The following is a 10,482-nucleotide window of genomic DNA, read 5'->3' as shown; positions in this document are numbered from 1 at the left end:
TTCTGTTGCTTTTGAAGTCTAAAAAAGTTGTCTGTTGTGGGTTTTTTTTGTGGTTTTTATAATTAATGGTGATTTTATGCCAGGTAGGATGCTTAACAATGTCATTTTAAGTTTACCTCAAACTGATGGTTAATGATTTCTCCTGCCAATTTCTTAGCTTTTTGTTGCAAGTCATCTTTGTGGAATAGTATTCTGTAGTATGGGGCAAGGGCAAAGATGCTGAAATTTCAAATTACTTCTCAACAGTAATTTAGACTCAGTGTTATTCTCATTTCAGGATGTGCTGTTGCATTTTGGCACGTAGTGCAATCAGATTTGTCTGTTGGGAAAATGAGCTATGTATGCTCTGGAGTGAATCCATTAATTTATCTTCTGCTACCTTCATTTTGTACTCCTCCAGTAGTGGGAAAATGTTTTTTAATGTGTCATTAATTCAAGCTAAGGTAGCAAATATGTAGTAAGACAAACTTCTTCAAAGGTACTTAAGTGTTTTAATCCCATATGTTAAAAATCACACAAGAGACTGCATTTCATGCCTCTCATCTTTTAGTCCTGTCACTGAGGATTTCAGTTTGTAATGGCTTTGAGACATTTGGGAACAGAAGGTGCAATGTAAACAATAGGGTTTTTTTTTCCTTTCTTATGATTTTCTGCTTTGTTCATTCTATTTAACCAAGTATTCTTACACTTGAGATGAAGAATTAAAACATGACCAATAATGAAGAAAATCTTTCTACAAAGCCTAAATTCAGCAGGGTCAAACACCTGCTTAGTCCTGTTGAATAAACAGAATAACCCCCAGGACTGTACCTACACCTGTATGTCTAAAGCCAGACTGTACCTACACCTGTATGTCTAAAGCCAGACTGTACCTACACCTGTATGTCTAAAGCCAGACTGTACCTACACCTGTATTTCTAAAGCCAGACTGTACCTACACCTGTATGTCTAAAGCCAGACTGTACCTACACCTGTATGTCTAAAGCCAGACTGTACCTACACCTGTATGTCTAAAGCCAGACTGTACCTACACCTGTATTTCTAAAGCCAGACTGTACCTACACCTGTATTTCTAAAGTCAGACTGTACCTACACCTGTATGTCTAAAGTCAGACTGTACCTACACCTGTATTTCTAAAGCCAGGGTTCCTTGGGAGTGAAGGGACTTCTTCCTCCCTGCAGGCACTGAGAGCATTTGTGTGCAGTCAGTGCTGCTCACAGGCCACTCGTGAGTTCAATAGTTCATTAAATTGCCCCAAAATGCCATCTAAGGGAACAAGTGTTGCAATTGCAATGTCCAAATTCATTACTCGTGGGTTTGGGAATCCTGCCTTGTCCTGCTGTGGGTGCCAGTGTCCATCCAAGCTGCACTGAGTGCTCTCACTAATGTGCAGAGTTTTGCCCTGTGGAGTGGCTGAACTGTTCTGTTCTGTTCTGTCAGGGTGGGCTGGGTGTATTGCACTGCTGGAAAACAATGCTGTGCAAGCACTCGATTTAGGCAGAAACTTTTAAAGCAAAGTTGGAACAGCTTCATCCCTCAAAACCGCAGCCTCCTTTTGCCGGGTGATCCCAGGTACAATCAGTTCATACTCTGAGGGACTCAGGGCCACCTGCCCCTGCTTGGGCTGGGGAGATGGGAGAGCAGGGCAGCACCAGCCCTGTGTTTCCCCTGCACAGCTTGTTGAGCTCTGTTCACCTCGGGACAGAAGTGTCCCCTCCTGCCGGCCCTAGGAGTGCCAAGCGCCGGGCGGAGGAGCCGCTCCCGCCCGCCCTGAGGGCCGGGGCGCTGGGCCGGCGCCTGAGGCTGCAGGGCGGTGCTGGGCCTGGCCCCGCTCTCAGGGTCCCTGGCTGGAGCCGCCCAGCTCCTGCAGTGCCGGGGAGGAGGCGCACACTGCAGAGGCAGGTAAAGCTCTCTGGGGTCCTGGCCCTCCTTCTCTTCTGCTTCTCTCTCTCCCTTTCCAGCCCGCACCCCTTGCGGCTTCCCCCATGCATGTGGTGCTTTTTCTTACAGCCCGGGTGCCAGGGGAAGGTGGGCACCGGCAGTGTGAGGGCTTATCAGCACAAGTTGTGGTTGTAAGGTCAGTTTTCTGGTTATCGAGCTTCAGATATGGCAGCGACTGCATGGAGTGAGTGATAAAATGTCTAGGATTTCTGTACGTGGAAGGGTGGCTGTTCTGGGAGTGAGAGGAGAAGGCGATCAGGGAGCTTCTCATAAGCGGGGAGATCTCATCGCAGCATACTCAAGGAATGGTCTCCGGGGAAATGCTGGCTGGGATCTGCAGGAGATCCCCACAGTGTGATTTGGGACTGTCTGGAAGTTGCTGTGAGCTGCAAACTGACCTGTTTCACTCAAAAAATGAGCAACTTCATCCCAGAGATTGTCTTGCCGTGCAGGGCTTTTCACAGCCCTTTTTGTGCCCTGCTGACTGTCCGCTTGAGTTAGTCAGGATGAAAAAGCTCTTTCCTTAGCATTTAATCTCCTTATACATTAAGTTAGCATGCTTTAATTAAAATATACTCCCTGATCAAAGTGAATAAATTGGAATAAACAAATCGGGAGTGACATTGGAAGCATGATTTAACCTATGCAGAGTAATCAAACCTTACTGCAAAATTATTAGGGCACAGGCAGAAACAAACACAAGTAAGTTCATTGTCTAGGAAACCAGATACGTCTGAATGAGAGACATTTACTGTGGTGCTCCCAAAAGAGTAGCTGAAAGGGGTTTCAGTGTGTGTAAGAACAGGACAGAGGTGATAGCTTCTTGAAGTCTAAAGTTTAAATTTTTCATCATCTGTCAGTTTGAGACACTTCTGTTACAAGACTGGAGTTAAGTATTTGCAATAGACTGAGGTATTGCTGGAGGCTTGTTGAAAGATGTTTTTATAAAAGAGTACCTTGGTACATGAGATTAAACAATCCTAAAAAAGGTGTCATTTATCAAATATTCAGATCTGTAACTCAAGCTGTGGCAGAGAACTTTGGGGAGGGGGGGGGAAGAGAGAGCACAGAATTCAGCAACAAAAAGAAATGCAGAAATTCAGTGTCTCACAAATAAACCTTTGACATGAGGGAAAGGGAGACAAAATCTAACAAAGTCTCTTCATGGTCAGAGTCAAGTCAGCCAATGGGACCCTGTGTGTCATTTGTTAAATCAGGGACTAATCCCAGTGTAAGAAGTTGCCATCTGTGGATCAAGGCATCATCTAATATCTCAGATTAATTTGTTGTTTTACCTGTGGGGGTGGTGACTCTCAGGCTGATCAGAGGGCCAGGCAGAAAATCCTCTCTGCAGTGTGGATTGAAGCAGCTCATGGTCCTCAGAGCTGCAGCGGGGATGTGGCTGCAGAAACTCCTGTGTGAGTGAAACCTGCCCAGTCTTTGCTTCCTTTCCACCCCATTGCATTAGTTCTGTGTGTATCCTTGTCCTTCAAGAACTAGACCAAAATCAACACATTCATTTTGTTCTGGACAACTGGGAACTCAATTTTTTTTCTGGTGGCAATCGGTGACAACCCAGTGAAAAGCTCTGGGTACCCTATTACTGCCCTTCCAGACAATTTATCTTTCAGTGATTTTTATGCTGCATAGCACAGGGCAGCAGGGATAGCAAGACATCTATTTCAACACAAACTGTGTCCGTGGTGGCGGTGAAACTTTGATGGAACACTTCTTGTGAGTACAAAGACCACGGCTCTGATCTATCCAGGTGAAGTGACATGGTCTGTTTTCCCAAATGTGTGACTTTCCCTCTGCTTCAGAAGAGCATAAGGGCATTTTCTCCCTTTTTGCCAAATGTGGCAGCAGGGAAGGGGAGTGCTCTGTCACCTCCCTGCCTGGAGCACCCTGCAGGGACAGGGGACGAGGGCCAGGCTGTCCCACCCCTGAGTTCAGAGATCTGCAAATGGAGGTTCCCAGTCTGCAGTGATACTGCAGCTTAACCAGCTAGGAAAAGCTTAGGGTTTGTTTGAAGCTTCTTTATAATTTCCTTTTTCATTCAATTTCTCTTCTGTTTTATCTGATTTTAAAAGGATTTGTTGCCAGTTTTAACAAAACTGCGTTGAAGTCGTACTTAGGTGCAGTGTAACTTGGTAAATAAATGGTGCTACAAGGAAGAAAATGAAATGAGCCATTTGCTGTAGGGAGATAAATCTGCCTGCACACGCACTCTTCATGGACTTGTGTTTGCATAAAGTGTATCTCTGTCCTAGAAAAAGATCTAAATTAAAAACTTGGGAGCAAGCAGCCCTGGATTGTTCTGATCTCTATCTGTACTCCGTAGCGTAGGCTGTCTCTGATTTATAGCTATGAAATTTGGGGTGAATATTGCATTTTGACTGTGTTCCTCCTATTTTCCTCTTCAAGTATATTTTTATTCTAAAAACACCAGAAGAAATGTCCAGACTTTTGAAGATGTGTTTCTTGTTGATATCAATGAATCATGCCAAGATTACTCGCAGTCAGAACTCTGAAGGTAAGACCAGAACTCCTGTCTGAGGGGTGTATTTGTGGCACAGAAAAAGCTGTTTGTAATAAATTAGGTGTTGTTTAGTAACTGAGACCATGGTTTCTGCTCTCTTGGCTTCGTGGAGCTATGCCAGCAAAGAATTTCACCAAGACTGATTATTATTAAATAGCCTTTTCCCTCCCATTGTTTTTCTGTAAATAAATTTAATCAAAACTGCATTAAATGTTTGCAAATAAATTATATATGTATATATAATCACTGTATACAATAAATGTATTTTTGTGTAACACAATTGACTGATAAAACATTAAATTAACTTCTAATAATGGGATAATCTTTTACAGATTTGCCTCCATTGTTACACAAAGCTGTGGTTAGTATTTTTATTTGATCTCTCTACATTTTAACATTATAACATTTTATATTATAATCTAAAAATAGTAATTTATTACATATATTTGCAATTTTTCCTTAGGAGGAAGTAATAGCTGGGAAATATCTGAATGGTAATGTACACAGTTGTTCCCACTTATGCTTCTAAAATGGATTAAAGCTCAGTATCTCACCATAACTTTTTGTGTTCCATTTTTCATGTGCAGCCCTCCTAGATATACTTTATTTTCAAAGGTAATGTATTACTCTCCCCATCTTGATTTTTCAATATTATCTTGCACTTCAGATAATGATCTGTTTCATATCCACAGAAACTGGAACATTATGGATAGAATGAAATTGGCTCATATTGGCTTGGATTTAGGTCTCCTGGGAGGAGTATTTCTTGTTAACAGGGAAAAACCTATTTGTAGTAAAAAAATATATATATAGAATGAGGCTGAAAATATATAGTTGCTACAGTTTTCAGAAGTTTTGATAATTAACTTTGTTCACGTTTGTCCAAATGGCTTCTTAAGAAAATTTGGTGCAGTTCCAGCTGTCTGTCCACCTCCTTCTTTCATTCTCACTCCATCCCCCATCCTCCAGCTCCTGGTGGCTTTTTAATTATTTGCTAATTTTGTCCAAATCTGAAAGAGCAGGATAAGCCTCAAAGGCCATTCCACTCCTACATATCTTGAGAAAATCAGTGTCTGTGTAAGGAAGACACAGTGAAATTAATGACTCTGCTGAAGGAAAGACAGCAGTTACTCCCTGTGCTTTCTGCAAGCAGATCAGAACAGGCATAATGGGGTGCCAGATATCTCATGCCTTGGAGAGAGTACTAATGGCAGCACCTTGGAAAATTGAGTTTGTTGTGGGTGGTTGTGGAATTCGATGGAAAAAAACCAATTAATTCCATTCCCCATTGAACCATGTATTTTCATTGCATTAAACAGATCAACTATTACTCTGGCTAGGCAAAAAACGGAATACTTTTGTCATTATGGTGTTATCATCACTCTTTGCTTCCCTTTTTCTTTTTTACTCTTGTAATCTGCTATTTAACTTGTTATATCATTTTACTGGCATTTTTGATCCTGTTTTCTGTTACAGCTCTAATGTCTGGACAGCAGATCTGCTTACAAAAGTCATGGCATATTTTCATGCCCAGGAAGTTATGTTTACTCTTAGCAGCCTACAGGTTTGTGACATTTAAGATGCATGACAATTTTTATTTGAAAAGGAATTAAAAAACCTTAACTTATCTCTGTAGCCAAAGCTAGGTGGTCAATGATAGAGGTAATTAATACACCTACAGTGTAGCAGCTAAATAAGAAATAGGAATAGGTTGTCTTTTTCCCCAGAGATTGGAGGAATATGCAAGGCAGAAATAATAACAATTCTTTTTGCTTTTTCTCTGATGGAAAGCAGGAAGATTAAGATTTTTTGTGCTAATTGTTTCTGAGTTGAGTGTATATAAATGCTGTTTTCCCAGAAAATGATGGGTTTCTCCCAGAATTTGGATGGCTGTAGTTCACACTGCTCCTTATGGAATAAGAGGCTCCAGAGCATCCTACAAAATGCCTCCACCTTTTAAAGCTCCTCTCAGTGCTGTTTTTGTAAATTATCGGTGTGGAAGTGATGCAGGAAGGAGTTGTTGTTCCTCCTCCTGCTGCTGAGGGTTAGTGATGAGCTGCTTTGAGTGGAGCTGTACCCAGCTAATCAAACCTGAGCCCTTCCCTCGTCCCTAACCACGCTGAAACAGGGAAGTGTCACTGTGCCCTCCCTGAGCCTCAGGCATTCCCAGAAGCGCCGCAGTGCTTGAAACCTGTCCCAAGCTCCGTGTCACTGTCACAGCTCATCCTCACCTACATTTTCCTGCCACTGCCTCTTCCCTTTGTCAGGTTTATTGGCAGCCTGATGTTCTCAGCAGGCTGAACCCCGAGGCATAAAGGAACAGTGTTAATATTTGGTGGTGGCAATGCAAGTTAAGCAAAGGCAGCAAAGAACAATTGCAACTCAAATTCCAACCCAATTCTGAAATAATTCTGTCAGGAAATAGAAGGGATTTTACTCCAGTCTGCTGCTAATGAGCCTTAAATTTATTTCTGTTCCAGTGTTAAGGTTCCCCTTCAATTTTTCAAAACAGGCATGAGATTGTTAACTGGTAATGCAGCTTGATGCGAGAGAGAATATTTTTGGCTTATGACCTGGTAGAGACTTTTCCTCCCATCTAATTGCACATTTCCTTCCCTTTTTTAAGTAATAAGCACATGATATCTGATAATTTTTAAGCTATTTTTTGAGCTCTTTAGAAGTTTCATTTTCACAGCTCTGCTGTGTGAAGCAGAAAAGCTTTATTACTCTTGTTTTAGGAAGTGAGAAACTGAGGCATCTTTGTTAAAAAGCTCCCTCGAGAGGACTTGTTCATGAAACCAAGAATAGGATTTGAAAATTACTGTATTTCAGAATGCATTTAGATTATTTTTGTTTTCAGTTTGTGTGGAGAACAGTTATTTTGATCATTGGCAGCACAGACAATACAGATCTAAGCACTTAGTTCTCCTTGAGCACAGATTTTCAGGGAGGAAAAGTACAATAGTATGAGTTTCATGTATATTAAACATATTTTTCTACACTCCAGATGTCCATAAAAAGTTACCTGAAGAACCTTTTATACCAGCCCAGGCAACTACTGTCTGAATTGCAACAGCTTGATCAGCAGCAGTTCCAAACTGCAATGAAGTACCTCTTCAACAGCAAAAAGGAGCATCTTGTAAGCGAATTTCCACATGTGAAAAGGAAAAGCTGCTGTCAGTGGTTTAGATAAATGGAAAGGAACAGACTGGGGGGCTCACAGTGCAGGCCTTGCAGTTACTTGACTTGCTTGAATTGGATTAATCTTCTCTTAGGTTAGACTTAATTTATTTAACTCTTACTGTCTGAAAGTTGCTGCAAGTCCAAGTCAGTCATTTGGATTTTCACTGTAATCAATAGAGAGAAACTCATCTCCAGAGAAGAGTTCACCCTCGTACAGTAACGCCTAAGGTAGGTAGGGCCAGTTACTCTCAGGGAGTGTCTTCTTTTTGGTGGCTGGAAAGAGAGCCAAGATGGATAAAGAAGGTGAAATTAGTAATTTTGTTAATCAGCCATTTGAAATATCTTTCTGGGTTTCATTTTGGTTTTGTAAAAAAAATTCAAGCTGGTCTCTACCCAATGCCAGAAAGGAATTATCTGAAGTAATGCAAACAACCAGTAATTTGCAGCTGGTTTTCATGATAGCAGCATCATATTCTTTGTAGAGAGCTCTCTGTCAGGCCTCAAAATGAACAATATATTGAATTAATCAGAGATGTTTATTTAACACTTTGTTGCTTGCAGGAAATGGGAAATATTATTCTTGACTGGGGCAAGACTAGAGAGAGAATTTTTCAAAGCCCAGGAGTAAACAGGACCTTGTTCCTTGTAACACTGGATAAATGCTTCCTGGCTCTAAGTGCCCTGGACTGTGTGGATATCCTGGGTCAGGTTCTGCGTGTGTCAGCAGTGAACTATCTCCAACCTGATGTCATTGGGAGTCTCCCAAACCTTCTGCTGGAGGATGCTTTCAGAAACTTGTAAGCCATTTATTTTTCAGACACAATACTATGTTGGATTTGCTGACTATTGAAAAAGAGGTTGCTATATGGTCTTAGTCTGTTTTCCAGATACAGCTTTCTGCTTATGTGTAAAGAATGCTGTTTCTAAAATCATTTGTCCATGTCATTTAAAAAAATGAATAGATAACTCATTAGTGAGCTAACAAACGTGTTTATCACTTAGATCATCATTGTTCAAGGACCTCTATGACAGAACCTCAGCAAGCACTCAGAGAGCTCTCTATGGCTGGATGAAGCAGATTCTACAGAAATCTTACAACATGAGTGGTATGTTACCACATGAGTGGTATGTTTTCTTCTTACTTATTGTAAGAGAAAAGCACTCAGCAAAAGGCCTGCCCATTGTATTGAATTGTTTCCCCAGTTAACACAGGTCTGTGTAAGAGAGCTGTCTGGAATACCTTTTCTGCAGAGCACATAAGTAAATAATGATGTGTTTGTTATTCATGACAAATAGTTCTCCAAAGATGCTTGAACTTGTAGAGTAGAATCATGCTATTGTTAAGGCTGGAAAAGACCTCCAGGATCATCAAGTGCAACCAGTGGACCCTTCACTCCTGCACAGAGCTATACACAAAGTCTTTTTCTAGTACTCCAGTCTTTTCTCTCTGTACTGTTTCTAATTCTGAAATAGGATACAGTGGCCAGGTGCTCTGCCAAGGCGTGTTGTTCTCTTCTGAGCTCCTGTTCAGAGGAGAAAACAGCTCTGGCTCAGGATACATTATCCACTGCGCTGTTTCAAAACACAAAAGAAATGCAGGATGTTGTGAAAGCACATGGCGCCAACTCGATCAGCAAAGGGACATGATAAAACCAAAGTTAATTAATCCTGATGGGATGTATTTTCCCACATCTGTTTGCCTGACTAATGTGCCTGAAACAGCTGTTCCATAGCTGGGACAGGCAGGATGGGCTCCACAAGGGGGCTGTGCAGGGCACTGAACATCGGAGCTGGTGTCTGGGTTTCACTGAACATCCCAGCACAGCTGTCCTGGGAGCATTTTAGATTTACAGGTGTGTGTGTTCTTCTTCCTTCCCTAGAAATCAAGGTTAAATACCCACTTGCTTCAGTGGAGCTAAATTTGCCTCTTGGGTCTCCTGCCATTTCAAAATATCAGAATAAACCAGTAAGTTGTGGGGAGGAGGTTCATGCTGCTGCTTGTAAGGTGATGTTAGTGCCAGTGCATTGCTGGGGAAGCAAAGGTACAGAATTTGCCTGATGCTACTCAGCAGTCCTGGGAAGATCTCTCAGCATCATCTTGAGTTGTGTCTGAAGCATTGGTGAACCCTCAGTTCATGGAAGATCACACAGCCTGGGAGGGACTGGGAGTTGCTGTGCCTCTTTTTCCTCCCTGGTTGCTGCTTCACCAGCCAAAAGCTGCACAGATGTGGTGAATCCACCCCCAGGGCATCAAGTGTGGGCTCATTCCCAGCTGGTTGTGGCAGTGTGAACCATCAGCCCTGGGCAGGAACACTTGGACTGGAAGTCTAAAGCTCCCTCCTGTTTATCTGCACTCCCCAGGCTGCAGCAGAGTACAGGAACAGTGCTGCAGGAGGGTGATTTATTCACTTCATATGTGGGTAGCACTGGGACAGCCTCGGATGGGGATCAGTTTTTGGGGATCACAGCTGCCATGGCTAGTAGCTGTGAGTCTGTTCTGCTAAACATCCTTAAGTGGTGCTTTTTTTCTTTAGCTCTCTTGTCATGTCTTTCAACTCTCGTAATATTCTGGGCAATGGGAGGTAATATCACTTTAAAAAATGCGGGCCTGACAGGTCTGCTGGGATCATCATCTTGTCTCAGTTAAGGAGCTTAGATCTGTGTTTTCAAAAAAATCACTTAATGGAGTCCTTCAGCTTCTGATAGATGCAGGCTGTTTTTTTCCCAGCACGGGAAACTCTTCAAAGTGCACAGATGATTTTATTTTAACAGAGTTGTGAGTATCAGCACTGAGGAATGTGTTCAGAGGTGTCACACA

The 10,482-nt window shown here is 42.1% G+C and overlaps 1 protein-coding gene across 1 annotated transcript in view; it reads left to right on the top strand.

Moving 5' to 3' along the window:
* Positions 1–4,396: 4,396 nt before the first annotated feature.
* The window catches only part of OTOA (otoancorin), a 32,335-nt gene continuing 26,249 nt past the window's right edge, over positions 4,397–10,482 (top strand). The window contains exons 1-8 of the mRNA XM_041462620.1: positions 4,397–4,475; positions 4,814–4,842; positions 4,945–4,975; positions 5,069–5,096; positions 5,958–6,045; positions 7,489–7,620; positions 8,226–8,461; positions 8,667–8,770. Of these exons, the coding sequence (XP_041318554.1) occupies positions 4,397–4,475; positions 4,814–4,842; positions 4,945–4,975; positions 5,069–5,096; positions 5,958–6,045; positions 7,489–7,620; positions 8,226–8,461; positions 8,667–8,770 (727 nt within the window). The remainder of the gene's footprint in view (positions 4,476–4,813; positions 4,843–4,944; positions 4,976–5,068; positions 5,097–5,957; positions 6,046–7,488; positions 7,621–8,225; positions 8,462–8,666; positions 8,771–10,482) is intronic.

Source organism: Pyrgilauda ruficollis, unplaced genomic scaffold (genome assembly GCF_017590135.1).
Source record: "Pyrgilauda ruficollis isolate IOZ18807 unplaced genomic scaffold, ASM1759013v1 scaffold16, whole genome shotgun sequence".
Classification (NCBI taxonomy): Eukaryota; Metazoa; Chordata; class Aves; order Passeriformes; family Passeridae; genus Pyrgilauda; species Pyrgilauda ruficollis.
Note: the sequence above shows the minus strand (reverse complement) of the source record. Positions and strands in the feature narration are given on the sequence as shown.